Raw genomic sequence first — 16272 nt, forward strand, 5'->3', positions numbered from 1 at the left:
ATGAATTCGCGTTGAATATTCCAACATGAATTAGATGTGGAAATACCAACATAGGGACAAATTTCAACTGCGGTATGCATTTTGGTGCACATAAATTACTGTGTACGCCCACTTTCAAGGACCTATATCCTGCTCCTCAAGTTTTGTTATTAGATTTCAACTTGCGTGATACACTTACAATCTTTATCCGCTTTCTTGTCACTTTGTCATTCTCTTTTCTAAATTACTCTTAAAGCACAAATTTACCCCTTTTTGTAAAAAAATAGAACTCTAAAATCTCTTCCTCTTTCCCCTCATCCTTTCTCTCTCTTCACCCTGCTCTCTCAACTGCCATCGCTCACCTCAACTGTTATCGACTTGTCATCCTCAATCGCCCTCGCCTTCTCTGTCCAAGCCGTCATCTCCGGTGGCTCGTCTCTGTGCAGCACCCTCCACCCCTTAATTAAAAGGCTTAATACCACGAAAAACCCTAAACTGGTACACTTATGATAAATTTACCAAAAACTAATTTTTTTACCACTAAAAACCCAAAATTGGTACATTTATGACAAATTTACCTTCCGTTAAATTGAAATAATACCACAAAAAATCACAAACTGGTACACCTGTGACAAATGAAGGGTAAAACATAAAACTAGTACATCAGTTAACTGTCGTGTGTCATTTAACAAAACAATTTAACAGTAAAATTTAACGAAAACAAACTGAGGATAAATTTGTCACAAGTGTACCAGTTTGGGGTTTTTGGTGGTCAAAAAATTAGTTTTGGATAAAATTATCACAGATTTACCAGTTTGGGGTTTTTCGTGGTATTAACCCTAATAAAAAATATGTTCCTTTTTTTGTTTCTTTGTGCTACATTCTTTGTCCAACCGCGACTCCTTCTTTTTCCGATTCTTGCATCTGCAACTCCCCCAGTGGCTATTCCCCAATTCCTTCCACCGCCACAGTTGCGCAACTCCACCACGAGTGTGTAAAGCTCCGCCTTTCGCTGCATCCCCACTGTCCTCATCCTTGTGATCAAGGTCGATCCACATAGGGGGCATTCAGAACTTGCTCCTCATTGCAGTTCTCCTTTTAATCATATGACGAGAAAGCCCAATCAACATCATTTTGAGCAAATTTGCATATCTCTAAGATCAATATAATCATATTCCCAAAATATCTGATCCTCGTACTGATAACCACTAAAAAACACAAATTTCTCTCACTCCATCAAGTGACTGCGTTTGTCAAAGTTAATTTGTTATCGCTTTCTTAGACTTATTATTTCTGATTAGCTTCTTTACTGGTTACAACAAACAATATTATGTTACATATCTTACAATCTTAAGGCGATTATAAATTCTGACTGTTTGTTGGGTTAATAAAAAATTTAGATAGCTGATTCCAATTAAGTACTCAATAAATCCAGGATGTTTTGGGAGACGTTCCCATGGTTGATTCAATTGTTGCTGTTTGGAGAGGTTCAAACCTCGAGGCCGGGTTTTGTGGTAGCAAATGTTGCGAACCTTCAAGCTGAGACTGTCTATGGTGGTACGAGTAAAAGTCGCATGGCTTATATACCCGGGACTGGTTTTTATAATAGTAGAGGTCAAATGGCATATGGTTTAACAGACTTTGCCGCTGAGCTCAATTTTGAGAGCTGTAACCCTAGTAGGGGCAACAAGGTGATGGGACACGGGACCGGATCCGTTGGGCTAGACCTGCCATGGCTCTTTGCTAGCCTACCCGTTTCCAAGCTGGGAGTTGGTTCGTGTGGTTCGAGCGATGGCTCGAGGGCGAAGGCTCAGACCTCGTGTGCACTAAAGCGGAGGGCTCCAGGCCTAAAACCTCTCGCTCTTGGCAGTGGAAGGACATCGGGTCGGTTCTGCTTAGGGCCGCCAGTCCTACTGAACCAACAAGGTTACCATCCTACAAATTTTTTAAATTGTGGGGGTGCCCAGCCAAGGTGGCAATTCCTCCTCCTTAACAAACTCAATTGGGACCTAAAATGGTGGATTGCATATTCATCAATTATAATCAAAAGCAGCGCATATAAATTTTTTTGTTCACAAATATGAAAACGTGGAAATACATGCCAATGGAACAATATGAAGGATTCAAGGTCAAATAACAAGAACACAAAGTGTGTGGAATTGTCAAATCATTGGACCGACTTAAACAAGCTCCTAAATAATGGCATAAGAAGTTTGACCATGTCATGATCTAAAATGGACATAGGATCAATAAGTGTGACAAATGTGTGTACATTAAATCCATGTCAAATGGATGTGTACTTATTTGTCTATATATTGATAACTTGTTGATTCTTGGAGATAACGTTGAGGTTATCAAAATTACCAAGAATGTTCTCAAGAAGAACATCAAGATAAAAGACTTAGGTGTTGTGGATGTTATATTTGACATCAAAATTCTAATGAATTCTAATGGTCTAGGTTTAACAAAATTTTATTACATTGAAAAAGTAAATGAAAGGTTGTTTGGCATTAAAGATGCGAATAATCATTTTCTTCTGCACCAAACTTTAAGAAGGAATACTGGAAACAGTACTAGGCAACTAAAGTACTCTCAAGAAATCGACGGCATAATGTACATCATAAACTGCACTAGACCGAATATTGCATACTCAATAGGAAAACTAAGCATATATACAAGTAATCTTGGTCACGTAGTGTTAGGTTATCTGAAAAATACTAAAGACTATTATCTACAATATGGAAAATATCTAGCTATTTTAGAAAAACTATATTGATGCCAACTGGATTTCGGATTCTAATGAATTGAAATCAACTAGTGGATATGTGTTCATGCTAGGTTGCATAAGTGCTAATATAAACGGGTTCGAGGTATTGTTTATTGGAAGGCATAGTTCGTAAATCAGCAAAGCACCATTGACAGGAACTAATCGCCTTAAGGAGATTCGGTAATCCCTACCTCACTTCTTGTTTAATTCTATTACAACCCGTACAATTTTTTCCCACAAGGTAAAGTCAAACGACTATGGCGACCGGCCAATGCAACTTCAGCTGAGAATCCACAGAGGCTCCGCACTCGTCTCATCCTCATTGCACCCGGCAAAGGAACTTTGCGCACAAAGCCTTTGCTCGTTTCCAAGATTGCATCTCTTAAAGAAGATGGCCTAGAGACTTTCCAGAGTCGATATCTAGCACAAAGTTAGGAAATAACCCGTTCACTCCGTGCAGTGGCTGCATTTGTCGGAGTTAATTTGTTATCGCTTTCTTAGAGATATTATTTCTGATTAGTTCCTTTACTGGTTACAACAACCAGTAATGTGTCATAGATCCTACCCAATATGCTTCCACAAACGCTTCCTTCTCTGAGTCCCCGAGCTTCGCAACATCCACCATCTTGCGCTCGAGCACCACCGCCCTCTGCAATCTTCTTTGATGACAAGGGCCAGAAGGTAATATCCGATGCCTCTTTAGCATGACTTAGTTCGAGATTGTTCCTGGAGCTTGCTTCTTGTGCGGGTCTCTGGGAAGTTGTATCTTGGGAAGAGGGACAAGGAGAAGAAGCTTGCTTGAGCAGAGCTGCTGTTATTCAGCTTGTTCGTCACTTCAAATCTTTCAGAGTCATCTCCAATAATCCACCAATGAACTTAGCAACTACTTTATATTTGCTTGCACCCGCAAAAAGGGCAGTCAAAATGAACACGAAATGGGAGAGGGAGAACTTACTCTGTCATTCCCATCTAGTTCATAGAGGTGGATCGTTTTAAGATTAATCGGACTCTAATCTACGTTCAATAAGGATACTGGATATGTTCACATCCTTCATCGCATCCTTGACTTCTAAACCAAGAAGATTGGATTTTGCTCATACTCTCTTTGACCATGAGGATGTGATTTTCCAAATGAAGCAGGCTCGTTTTGGGAAGACGAGCGTCTCAATCTTCAGCGAGGACAAGTACACAAAACTGTCGCCAAGGCGGCAAACAACAAACACACGCAGCCTTTGCACTCGCCGTCGCTCTCATACACATGGCGGCTGCACCACCACATCCGCCCCCTGTTCTGAATTCCTCGCGCCAAGTCCCTAAAACTCTCCTCTACAAGACCACCTTTGCATGAGCCTAGGGAAGTTTTTAAAGGTTTCGCTTGCTGGAGCTCTGTGATTTGAGAAATTTTAGCTGGTCTTGGGCGATGGCTTGCAGGGAGTCCCCATGTTGTGCGGTGATGGCGTCACTATTGGGGTGTGCAAAAAACCCGGTACCCGCCCAACCCGCCCAGGACCGCCCAGAACCGGACCAGGACCGGTGGGTTCTAAGGGTTTCGGTCCGGTTCCCGGTTCCAATTTTTTGGAACCGGTGGGTACCGGTCCGGTTCCCGGTTCCGGGAGTGGAACCGCCCACCCGCCCACCCGGACCGGACCGGTATAATATATATAATATAATATTTTTAATTTTTAATTTAAAAAATTCAAAATCCTAAATCAGGATACTTTCTCACAACACAAGCTCACTCAGTCACTCTTGGTCGACGCCTCTCAAGTCTCAATCTCCGATACTCTATCCTCTCCGACTCTCACCGTCTCCGTCTCCGTCTCCATCGCCCGGTCTCCGTCTCCGTCGGGTTCGCCGGTTTCGTCTCCGTCTCTTCCATCTTGCATTGCCCAGTGTCTGGCTCTCTCGCTATCTCTCTCTAGCCGGTTGTCCTTTGCATTTGCTGCTCTCTCGATTTTCATGAATTCCTCTTTCGCGTGTTTCAGTCGCATCTCTATTTCGTGTGAATTCCTCTTTCGCATGTTTCGGTGCTTCAGTAGCGTCTCTGTTTCGTGCGATTCTCGACATGGGTTGGTCAAATTCGCCAGTTTTTCCTCTGCATTTGCTGCTCTGGGTAGTGGGTTGTAAATGGGTAGTTTAGTTGGAGAAACTACCCATTAAAAATCATTTACAAAATGATGCACTTAGATGGGTCTTCGGTAGCATCTCTGTTTTATGATGGTAAAAAGGGTAGATATGTTGGCAAGCAAGCAAGAAAGTACCAAACATGGTCTATAGCAGGATATTTGGTAGCGAAGATGATGCTGGAGGATCCTTCGCACTTGGGAATGATTTCCCTGGAAGAGGACAAGCAGATGAAGCCAGTGATTAAGAGATCTTCTTCTTGGACTTGCTGAATAAATCCCGACAGTAGAAAAAAAGACCAGAGAATCGAACAGAGAACACAAGTGAGATTAGCTTGTTCTTACGCCGATATTCTTTTGGTGATTTGCATCTTGTAGGTTTGTTTTGAACCCTTCTGAAAGTTTGGTTTTGTGTACAATAGCAATTGCTAAATTGAGATCAAAGCTTTCCTTCGTGAAATCCATACCAGATCACTAGTTGTTGTTTTTGCTCGAGCCTCGCATCCGAAGAATTTCTACGTCGTGCGTCGCTTCGAAAAATTTCAGCTTCGCATCCGCTTCCGAAAATTTCTCCGTCTGCGTCGAATAATTTCAGCGTCCGAGTCTCGTAACTTAGATTATGTGGGTCTTCAATAATGTATTTACTACCTTGTAAAGTCTGAAAAACTTCCTTCCGAGCTTCCATAATATATATACATTCCTGGAATAGAATAGTTCGTAATAAGTATCGATTTACAATAACTGGAAGGTTTTGTCAACTTCAAAATCAATAGGAGTTTTCTCAACATGTTCCCTTTGTTGACATTTGCTAGTGATTTGGTCGTGAAAATGCTGGTCTTTCTGTGAATTTCCTTGCATCTTGTGGGTTGCAGTCTTGTTATTGAAAGTGCTCGTCCCGCTCGCTGCTAGCCTTTTGTCGCTCGCCACTCGGGCGTTCGGTCCGGTCGGAACCCATTGGGTCGGTTGGTCCCGGGTTAAACCTGGTACAAAAATGAAATAAAAATTATCGGTTGGTCCCGGGTTGACCCTGGACGGACCGAACCCATGGGTCGGTCCGGTCCTCGGTCCCTAGGCTCAATAGGGTCGGCCCTCGGTCCCAAAATTGAGGACCAACACGTGCGGGTTGGTCCTAGGGTTAGGGTGGACCGGCCCAACCGGACCATGCTCACCCCTAGTCACTATTGTGTGACGCGGATAGGGCCTGCAAGCTCTCGCCGCCACCCTGTCGAGGGTCGCCGCTGAAGCACAACAGTCCCATGGTCTTGTTTTTTTGGTTTCTTTTTCTAATCCTTAATATTTTTTTCCTTTTATCCTTTTTTTATCTTTTTTTAATTATTGTCCTTTTCTTGTTTTTATTTTTAAATTTTAAATTTTTTCTAAAGAGGCGTGACGCTTGGACGCTACATCGGTACACATGTCTTCAGAAAATAATAAAAAAATCATGTCGGCCTTTTTTGCTGTTTAAATTGGACAAAGTAAATAAAAGAAATTGATTAAACCAATTTGACAAATTAACGACTTAATTGTACTAAGGATTCAATTACACTTTTACAATAAGTTTCTAGAATTTTCAATACATTTATCTCATATTTTTATGGGGAAAATTATCTAAAAAGTCCTAAACCTTTGCACTTTTGTCAATTTAATTCTAAAACTTTCAATTTTGCCAATTGAGCCCTAAGCCTTTTCGCCTTTTACCAACTAAGTTCATCCTGCTAAAATTTGGCCAGAAATTACTAACATAGACTCCATGCATCATATTGGCACGTCCAGCGCTGATGTTGACAAATTTTAATAATATTTTTCGATTTTTTACTATTTTCTTTTGTCTTTCTTTTTTTTTTTCCTTTTGCTGATGACCGGCCACCAAGCGCAAGCGATGGTTGGGTGAACTGGCCTCGCCTGAACAACGGTCGCTGTCACCCGCCACAAGCGAGGCTCGGGTGGGCGAGAGCTCACCACAGCAAGGGTCAAGCTCACCCTCACCCGGCTGGGCCTTTCCTATGGCAGGCGAGGCTAGCCCGCCAGCCATGGTCGAGGTCGGCCACCAATAAAAGGAAGAAGAAATGAAATAAATAAATAAAAATCAAAATAAAAAAATTAAAATATTATTAAATTTTGTCTACGTGCAGCACTAACTGTGATAGTCAACATCTACGTTAGCAATTTCCAGCTAAAATTGGCCAAATAGACTCAATTGGCAAAATTAAAAGGTTTAGGACTAACTTGATAAAAGTGCAACAGGCTTATGACTTTTTAGATAATTTCCCTATTTTTATGAGATAAGTACATTAGAAGTCCTTAAACTTGTCACGAAAGTGTAATTAAGTCCTAAAATTTTCAAAAGTGCAATAAAGTTCGAAAACTTGTCATGAAAGTGTAATTGATCTAATCAAGTCTTTCTGTTGCTTGCATTATTTGAAAATTTTAGAACTCGATTATACTTTCGTGACAAGTTTTAGGACTTGATTGCACTTTTAAAAGTTTTAGGACTTAATTGTATATTCGTGATAAGTTCTAAGACTTTCAATGCAGTTACCCCTATTTTTATTTAGGGTGTTAAGCCCACACGTGTCAAAAAAGAAAGAAAAAAAGATAAAAAGGTGAAGTGTTACACATATTTAACATGTTTAATCATGTTAAAAAGATGACATGTTAACACGTTATTAATAATGTCCATTGGTGTTTAAATGAGTTAAGCGTATCAACTCCTTTAAGACAATTTGTGTCGGGTCTTAAATAAGTTGATCCATTCGCAACGTGAACTCATTTATGGCTAATCTAAACCTATTTAGCTATGTATCATATCGTGCAAACGGACCGTGTCAAGAAGTGACGGCTACAATATTGTTCGGTACAATGGATGTACTTTGGAAGCGCCACCCAATGGACATTCACCTTAAAGAAAAATTCTTCATAAACCAGTGCTCCAGAAAGAATGGGAAAGAGTAGATTTTCTCCGGGCCAATTCCTAAAAACCCACTTTAGCCTTTGTCCAATTATATCCCAAAATTTTTTTGTCTCATAAAAACCCCAAACTTTTGCTTTTGTCCCAAATCTACCCGTTTACTATTCATCCATTTTTTAATATTATTTTTATTTTTTCGAATTTTTCTTTTCTTTTCTTTTTTGTTTCACCTTCAACCTCTCCGGCCGTCGCCGTCCGGCGACGGCCGTAGGCGAGGGTCGGCGAGGTCGGCCCCGCGCCGTTCTTGGCGAGCTCGGCCTCGCCGTTGCCTTGGGCGAGGCTCGGCCCGCCGGACCGGGGCGAGGTCGGCCTCGCCGTTGCTGGCGAGGTCGGCCGAGGTTGAACCTGCCGCTTGCCGGGCGAGGCCCTGACCTCGCCAGTGCCGGAGGCCGAGCCTCGCCAGATCTGGGCGAGGCCGACCTCGCCGGCGGCCGGCGGGCCGAGCCTCGCCGTATCTCGGTGAGGGTCCGCCGCGGCCTGGCGAGGCTCGCCTCGCCCAAAGAACGGCGCGAGGTCGACCGCCATCGGCCCCGTCGCGCCGGCGAGGTCCGCCGAGGCCGAACCGCCGTTGCCGAGCGAGGCCGACCTCGCCCGGTGGGCCGAGCCTCGCTAGATCGCGAGGCTCGGCCTGCCGCCGTTCTGCGGGCGAGGCCGACCTCGCCGGCGGCCGGCGGGGCCGATGGCAAGGCCGAGCCTCGCCAAGCAACGGCGGGCCGACCTCGCCGGTCCTCGCCTCTGGCGGCCTGCCGGGCGACCGGCCGGAGGTTGAAGGTGAAAAAAAAAAGAAAAGAAAAGAAAAAGAAAAAAATTCGAAAAATAAAAATAATATTAAAAATTGGATGAATAGTAAACGGGGTAGATTTGGGACAAAAGTAAAGTTGGGGTTTTTATGAGACAAAAAGTTTGGGATATAATTGAGACAAAGGCTAAAGGATGGTTTTAGGAATGACGATTTTTCTCGAATTTTTAGGTTCCATGGCAAACCTTTTCTAAGGCAATTATAGGTGTCAAAATGGGTTGACAACCCATTTATTAAACCATATATGATGAACCACTGGGGTTTGCCCCAATAGCCACCATTTCTACTTGGGAAGGGGCAGGTGAGGAATTTCTCATCTTCTCAAAGGAGGTTAGGGGTGAGAACGTTTAGTTTCAGATTTGGGTTTCAACTCCCATGCTTTGTAAAGAGGCAAATCAAAAGTCTGAGAGTGATTTGAAAGTTAGAGTGGAACAGACGAATAAAAAAACCATATATGATGATGCTCGATAGAAAAAAAAAATCATATACGATGAGTAAGGTCATATATGCGTTAGCTAAATTATGCTAGATGGATTGAGTAATAAAGTCCCATAAAACGTGGGTTTTTAATGGGTCTAAAGCCCAACTCACCAGCAATCCCCTTCACTTGTCTTTAAGTTTGGGTTGGGGGTTTGCCAGCGAGGCAACTTATTTTCTAGTTTTATCTTCTGCTTATGATTCTTCTTCTTTTTCAAAATTGAAAAATAGTAAAAAATTTATGATCTTTCATGCTTTAGAAAATTGTGAAAATTAATATATGATTTTATGTGCCAATATTTATTAACTTATTCATTTTAAGAGATGTTGGATAATCACTGTGAAATTCGAAAAATCTGCAATAAAAAGAAAGTCGACCTTATAAATATAATAAAAAATTTATCTTGTACACACTAGATGCATAATGTAAAAAGTTCTTGTTTTATAATATTTATGTGGTTTAGTAACGTGGGTCAAGTCGAATATGGATTGGATACGAGTCGGGTATGAGTAATTGAATTTATATTGCATATAAATATGTCAAAACAAGTTAAACAGATCGATTTGGGTTGGATTATTTTCAACCCAACCAACTCATTTGTATAGCTCTAAAGGCAATGTAGCAATAATGAACTAGAAACAGCCCAATTTAGGATTGGCCTGAACGATGGGACCTGCTCAGAAAAGAAAAGCAAAAGAACTATTATCATCGTCATCAGCATGTAGTCGCAATTACACACTTAAATATTATAAGCTAAAAAAGGCCACATCAATCAAGCTCGCCTCCGCTCTTTGGGGGAAAATATATGGATTCCACATCAATTATACGTACTTAATATCGTTATCATCATTGTCATTGTGTACTAACCCTCGAACTTGAGGGGAGAGAGAGAGAGAGAGATGGAGGGGAGAGCGAGGGGTCTCCTGCCGTTTGTGGGGATGATAATGGTGGTTCTGGCTCAATCGAGCAACGTGGTGGTGATGAAAATGGCCATGTCCGATGGGATCAACAAGTGCACCATGGTCTTTTACAGCAACGCCCTCTCCTCTCTCGTCCTCCTTCCTTGTCCCTTCATCATCTCTCGCAGACTTGTGCCCGGTCTGTCACTCATCAGCTCCATTAATGTCGGGTTTAAAGGAAAAGGAAGGTTTTTAGTCCTTGTCTTGTTTGTTTGCTCTGTTTCGCAGGTCAGGGTCGTGTCCTCCTCTCACTTTCGCTGTACTTGGCAAGATCTTCTTGCTCGCTCTGGTTGGGTGAGTGAGTGATCGGGATTTGCTTTTCTCTTGGAATTCTTTTGATATGAAGCAAAAGGTGTTAATCAACTGCTGAGAGTTTCATACAGAAAAACAGAGTCGATTTTCGAAGTAATTTGAATGGTGATGCAGATTCGGATCACAGATGTGCGGGTATGTCGGCATCGATTACAGCTCCCCTGTTCTGGGCACTGCCATGATGAACCTCATCCCAGCTTTCACTTTCATTCTCGCCATGTTTTCGAGGTTCTTTGACTCTTCTTTCTCGTTATCTGGAGTGCACTTAAAGAGCCTTCACTTGACAGAATGAGAGAAGCAGATGATGGTATGTAGATTGGATGTTGGGGTGATGAGTTTATCTAGGTCCAGCTTAAAGTTGCGAGTGCTTCTTATCGAGTCTGACCCAAAAGAAAAATGCGTAGTTTCCGGAGAGACTATGAATAGTACTATAGCTTTATTTCTGATGATGCTGAGTCCCTTCAAAACCTAAAATCAAGAAAGGCCAGCGCTTCAGCAGGTGGAGGCTGCACATTCATAGAAAAACACAAAAGAACGGCAGCGCACACTAGGTCGATGACCATGAAACAAGAAAATCTTATTCTGCTCTGTAATTTGTTCATCGATTGCAAATTAGGATGGAGAAAGTGAATTGGAAAAGCTCAAGCAGCCAAGCTAAGCTTGTGGGAACCATCGCGTCAATTCTTGGTGCATTTGCAGCCACTCTCTACAACGGTCCACCGATTCTCCACTTGCCTTCTGCTCCTCCTTCTGTCCAACCTCGTCGCCTTCTTTTTCTTCTCTCGCAGCAATCGAATTGGATTCTTGGCGGGTTTCTCGTCGCGGCTGAAGCTTTCTTGATATCATTATGGTACATTATACAGGTTAGAACAGAGCACTTACTTTTCCTTAGAATACAAATGACACTACAAAAAAGCGAAAGAAGACTAGACAAGTAAAAAAAAAAAAATCTCGAATCTCGCAGGCATTTATCCTCAAAGATTATTCTGTGGTGCTGAACATGATGTTCTATGTAATGTTCTTTTTGACAATTCTTTCCAGGCTATTGTCCTTCGTTATGGTGAGAGAACCACAGTCATGGATTCTGAAAGTGGACGTGGGTTTGATCGCTATTTTATACTCGGTAAGCATGTGATATCGCAACTCCTAGAGTCTAGATTTTGGTCTGACTTCGAGGTTGAAGATAAAGATCAGATTATCATTGTATATGCAGGCTTTGGTTTCTGGTGTCTTCAGAGTCACATTGAGTACATGGTGCCTCGAGAGAACTGGACCTGTTTTTGTCTCCATGTTCCAACTTTTGGGAATTGCATTTGCTGTAGGATTGGGGTTCATATTTCTCGGCGAAACGTTATACCTTGGAAGGTACAAGTACTCTCTCTTCTTTTCTAATGTCTGTAGCCCATCTTTTCCTACAATCAAGAACGTAGTTGATTGAAAGAAATCAAGAAAGATGTGTTCATCAGAAGAAAAAGCTCCTTCATGAGCTCATTCTTCTCAAGCACAGCAACATATATCCTTCAGATATAAAGCATAAATCGCTTTGCTCTTCAGTTTAACTTTTTAGACCAAACGGTGTTTCTGGTTTTGTGCAGTTTGATCGGACCGATTGTGATTGTGATGGGATTCTTCGCGGTAGTGTGGGGAAAGTCCAAAGAGGAAGAGAAGACAATCGAGGGGAGTGGGGTTGGGGGGAGCTTGGCATCCTCCAGCCACAAGATTCCTCTGCTCCAAAACACAGCTTCAAGTGTGTGGATATCTGTACATGTTCATAGAGACACTACCCTTTTGTCCTTTGGTATGAACTCTAATTGAGTATTTCAACGGGCCGATCTTGTTGGAAGAGCGCAGCTGAAGTCCAAATACCTTCGCCCGAAGAGATCGCTAAAGGAGAGCTCAAGTCCGAACTCATCGATATATCCGGTTATAACCAAATTCACTCAAAAACCTAAGCCAATAAATTATGGGTTAACAAGTATATATTAACTGCTCCAAACCACACAAATTCTCCAATGTAGAACTTTTCTAACATAATCCACACATGCATATAAAAAAAAATAAAAGCATTACCAAAATAATTGATGAATTCTGAGAAAATTTTGACTGTCATCCTCGCTTTGGTGCACCCATTCATGTGCACACCCACTTATGATGTTTTAAAGAGTCGTTTGCAAATTTACACGTCTAGACATTCTGTGAAAAAGAAAAACAGAAAATGTAAAACTCAAACCGCTACATTTTATTCCGGTTTTGGGCATTTAACTTAGATTAGAGCCAAAGGGACGGGGCTTTAGGCATAACGGCTTCAAGTGTAAAAAAAATTTTCAAGCAATTACATGATTGCCATTTTGGTTCAAAAGAAAAAGATTATTTTAGTGTCACGAGCGATTTGTGTGATCGGAAAATCCGACATTACAATAGTTAACCATAAACCGTCCGACATGTCTCGCCGGCAAAGTAAAATTAGCAATTCGAGCATACACAGTTATATCTTCGCTCGTACTTTCGCAATTAGCTCACGTCTCAGAATTTTGCCAGAAGCGGACTTTGGGACGCTGTTGACGAATGTCACCCTCCTTAGTCTTTTGAATGGTGCAACCTGAGAGACGAGAAGAGAGTTTCAGTTGGAGAAGCATTCGCTAAGAGGATGCCTCTCCTCTCAGCAAAACATTTTTCATGAAGACATTATTTCTATGTGAGTATAAATTGTCTTGCAGTAAGTCGATGAATTACGCGACACTGTTCCATCATGAGACACATGCATGTCGAATTGGAAGATGCCTTGTGAACGTGCCCTTCTTTGACATTCTAAGTCCCACAACAATATGTCTAAGGCATATTCCATGAGTGATTGCAGAATTTCAAGGGAACTCGGCGATAACAACAAAGAAAGCCATCTTAACTTGGTTGCACATATAGCATATATGCCCTTTCACTTTTCTGAGCAGAGAATAGGGAATTGAAATCAGAACAATCTTTCAAGTATGAAATATCAGTGCTATGGGGAGAATGGAAACTATCATATCGTGCATGTTTTTATCCCCTGCAAATAGTCACCCTTCTCCACTATCTGTTGCCCAGTTTAGTCATCTGACTCAATTGTGGAAAGCCTCCCACGGTTCATCATGATACTGAACGATATATGATCCAACCAAGTCGGCAAACTGCTATTTGAACATGAACTATAGTTTGATTAGCTTGGTCTCACCTGATCGGCAATGAATTTCTGGACTTCCTCTTCAGTTAGAGAGCTGGTAGATGAGCGAACAACATATGCAATAGGAACTTCACCAGCTTCAGCATCAGGAAATCTACACAGAAAATATTGATAAGTCTGAAATGATGTCCCAACTATGATATACCTGTGGATCAAATTGAGTTTACAAGAAATGTAACAGGAGTTTTCACTTACGGAATGACAACAGCATCTAAAATTCCAGAATGTGAGAGAAGGAGCCCTTCAAGCTCAGCTGGAGCAATCTAGTGCAAATGTATAAAATAGTGAGAATTCAGAGTAAATGCCGATAAAAAGAAAAAAATGAACATCATCACGACTAAAACAAATAATGCCAGAACATAGCAACAAGAAGACATATTTGCATTAGAACTTCAAAGAAAGTCGAGAATACAATGCCTAGATTAAGTTTTTCTTCCCATCATATCTATATGGCTAAACAATTATCGGAGTGATTTAGGATCATAGGAATCGGAAATTCTGTATGGTTCTAATAAAAAGAAATAAATAAAATAAACTACACATGGTGACAATTGAAATGTAAACTATCAAAAATTAATAAAAAGATTCAATACAAATTTTAAAGAACATTTGCTGAAAAGTAAGGTTCACACAATCTCCTATTATCATTGTCAACAAATTCAGGGTATCGAATCTCTGTTTTCCACAAATTTCTCCCTGCAAAATGAACTAGGAAGTATATCATACTTATGAAAAAACATCAGGTGCCTACCTGATAACCTTTGTACTTGATGAGCTCTTTGATTCGATCAACAACATATAGTTGCCCTTCCTCATCAAAATATCCAAGGTCTCCGGTGTGCACCCAACCCTTGTTATCTATTGTCAATTTAGTTGCTTGTGGATTGTTATAATATCCTGTAAACAACCTGAGACGTCAGTCGCAATCTGATTAAATGTGCAAGCAACAATAAGTAATTTAACTGAAGCCAGACCTGAAAGGCACAACTAAATATATGCAAAGAAAGGCAATCTTAAGCTGCCTCAACTATGTAAAAGTTACAAATTCCGATTCCTCCATAGATTGATACATGCTAATTCCAAAGGCCTTAACTCAACCAAAGCCAAAGATCATCTTGATGAACCTAGTTGAAATCTATATGACAAGAAGCTCCTCCTCCTCCTTTGTATTCTTTTTTTACAATATGAGCACGATAAAACCCAGAGATTGTAATTTATCTCCAAATATCTGCATTTGAAAATCAGAATGCTCTATCCAGATTGTGGCAACTATGTACCTTTCATCATGTTAGGTCCACGAACCCATATTTCCCCTAACTGAGTAGGGGGAAGAGGCTTTAGTGTATCCACGCTGATAATTTGAGCTTCAACTCCTGAAACTAGTTGTCCGGCGGAACCAGTATGCCGAACGCCGAAATTTGTATTCTCCACAGAGACGATCGCGCAAGTTTCTGTCATACCATAACCCTGAAAAACAAAGACCATAAATTGAATCGCTGAAATCATTTCCTTTCTAAAACTACTGACCAGATACCAATCAACAACAGCTCTATTGTTTAGGATGCATCCGAAATACCTGCGCCACAACGGCATGAGGGAAATTCTTAGCACAATCCTCCATCACATCCTTCCCTAAAGGCGCAGCGCCGGAACCAATGTGCTTCAACGACGAGAGGTCATACTTCCTCACCACACTCTGCTTAGCCAAAGCAAGTATAATGGGGGGCACAACCCACAATTGCGTGATCCTGTACTTCTCGACCACCCTTAAGACCGAGTCAAATTCGAACCTCCCCAGCGACACGAGCGCGTTCCCCTTCTGGAGCTGCGAGTAAGTGATCACCCCGAGCCCGAACACGTGGAACATGGGCAGGACACAGAGGAACACATGGTGCATCTCCCCCGCCATTTCTTGATCCATGGTCACCATCAGGGATGCGGCGATGAAGTTCCCGTGAGTCAAGATCACGCCTTTGCTCGTCCCCGTCGTGCCGGAGGAGTACAAGAGCGCCGCGACGTCGCTCTGCTTGACATTGACCCGGGGGAAACTGGAGGCGCCATTCCCGAGATTCACCAGATCGTGGAAGCTCAAGATTCTTGATTTGGACGAGATCTGCGGAGGTACACTCTTGGAACTCCCCAAGATCACAGCCGGGAGATTCAGGTCCTTGACTTTCTCCCACAATCCAGGGACAGTCACGATCAGCTTCGGGTTAGAGTCCTTGACCTGCTTGGACAGCTCGGTCGTCGTGTACAGGGGATTCGCGGTGGTGGCGACGGCGCCGATGGCAGCGACCCCGAAGAAACAGAGCGGGAACTGAACGGAATTGGGGGAGAAGATCAGCACGACGTCTTTCTTCTTGAGGCCCAAGCTGAGCAGGCCGTGCGCGACCTTCATCACCGTCGATTCGAACTGCGAGAAGGTCAAGGTCTCGTCCGTGTCGGCGTCGACGAGGGCGGGCTTGTCGGCGTAGGAGGCGGAGTTGCGGAAGAGGAAGGAGACCATGGAGAGGTCGGGGTTCCTGGGGACCACGAGGGACGGCCGGAGCGACCTGTAGACGCCGTCGCGGCCATAACCAGATTTCTCCATCCGACAAAATCGAACTTTGCCCTTCTCGAGCTGTCCCCAAGCGAGCGTGGGAGCGTCGGGCGAGCGAAGAAGGCGGGTGT

At 42.5% G+C, this 16272-nt stretch overlaps 2 protein-coding genes across 2 annotated transcripts; one reads left to right on the forward strand and one right to left on the reverse strand.

Annotated features, from left to right (window-relative positions):
• The first annotated feature begins 10002 nt into the window (after positions 1 to 10002).
• Positions 10003 to 12221, forward strand: LOC115687434 (WAT1-related protein At5g40240-like). Its single transcript, XM_056309713.1, has 7 exons — positions 10003 to 10195; positions 10296 to 10367; positions 10500 to 10613; positions 11002 to 11248; positions 11350 to 11508; positions 11599 to 11750; positions 11981 to 12221. The coding sequence occupies exons 1-7, from the start codon at positions 10014 to 10016 to the stop codon at positions 12198 to 12200; spliced, it is 1146 nt and encodes a 381-aa protein (XP_056165688.1). The 5' UTR covers positions 10003 to 10013; the 3' UTR covers positions 12201 to 12221.
• Positions 12222 to 12858: 637 nt separating this feature from the next.
• LOC115687440 (probable CoA ligase CCL7) lies at positions 12859 to 16192 on the reverse strand. Its single transcript, XM_030613005.2, has 6 exons — positions 15179 to 16192; positions 14880 to 15069; positions 14354 to 14499; positions 13798 to 13865; positions 13594 to 13696; positions 12859 to 12984 (listed from the first exon to the last, which is right to left on the reverse strand). The coding sequence occupies exons 1-6, from the start codon at positions 16190 to 16192 to the stop codon at positions 12871 to 12873; spliced, it is 1635 nt and encodes a 544-aa protein (XP_030468865.2). The 3' UTR covers positions 12859 to 12870.
• Positions 16193 to 16272: the final 80 nt, after the last annotated feature.

Source organism: Syzygium oleosum, unplaced genomic scaffold (assembly GCF_021117445.2).
Source record: "Syzygium oleosum isolate NSW1041296 unplaced genomic scaffold, Sole_v2.1 Sole_v2.03, whole genome shotgun sequence".
Taxonomy (NCBI): Eukaryota; Viridiplantae; Streptophyta; class Magnoliopsida; order Myrtales; family Myrtaceae; genus Syzygium; species Syzygium oleosum.

Coding starts and splice junctions, on each gene's coding strand:
- LOC115687434 (XM_056309713.1), top strand. CDS start 10,014: ATGGAGGGGAGAGCGAGGGGTCTCCTGCCGTTTGTGGGGATGATAATG. Junction 11,249..11,349: donor CATTATGGTACATTATACAG/GTTAGAACAGAG, acceptor CGAATCTCGCAG/GCATTTATCCTCAAAGATTA. Junction 11,751..11,980: donor GAAACGTTATACCTTGGAAG/GTACAAGTACTC, acceptor GGTTTTGTGCAG/TTTGATCGGACCGATTGTGA.
- LOC115687440 (XM_030613005.2), bottom strand. CDS start 16,192: ATGGAGAAATCTGGTTATGGCCGCGACGGCGTCTACAGGTCGCTCCGG. Junction 15,070..15,178: donor CTCATGCCGTTGTGGCGCAG/GTATTTCGGATG, acceptor TTTGTTTTTCAG/GGTTATGGTATGACAGAAAC. Junction 12,985..13,593: donor AGAAATTCATTGCCGATCAG/GTGAGACCAAGC, acceptor CTCGTCTCTCAG/GTTGCACCATTCAAAAGACT.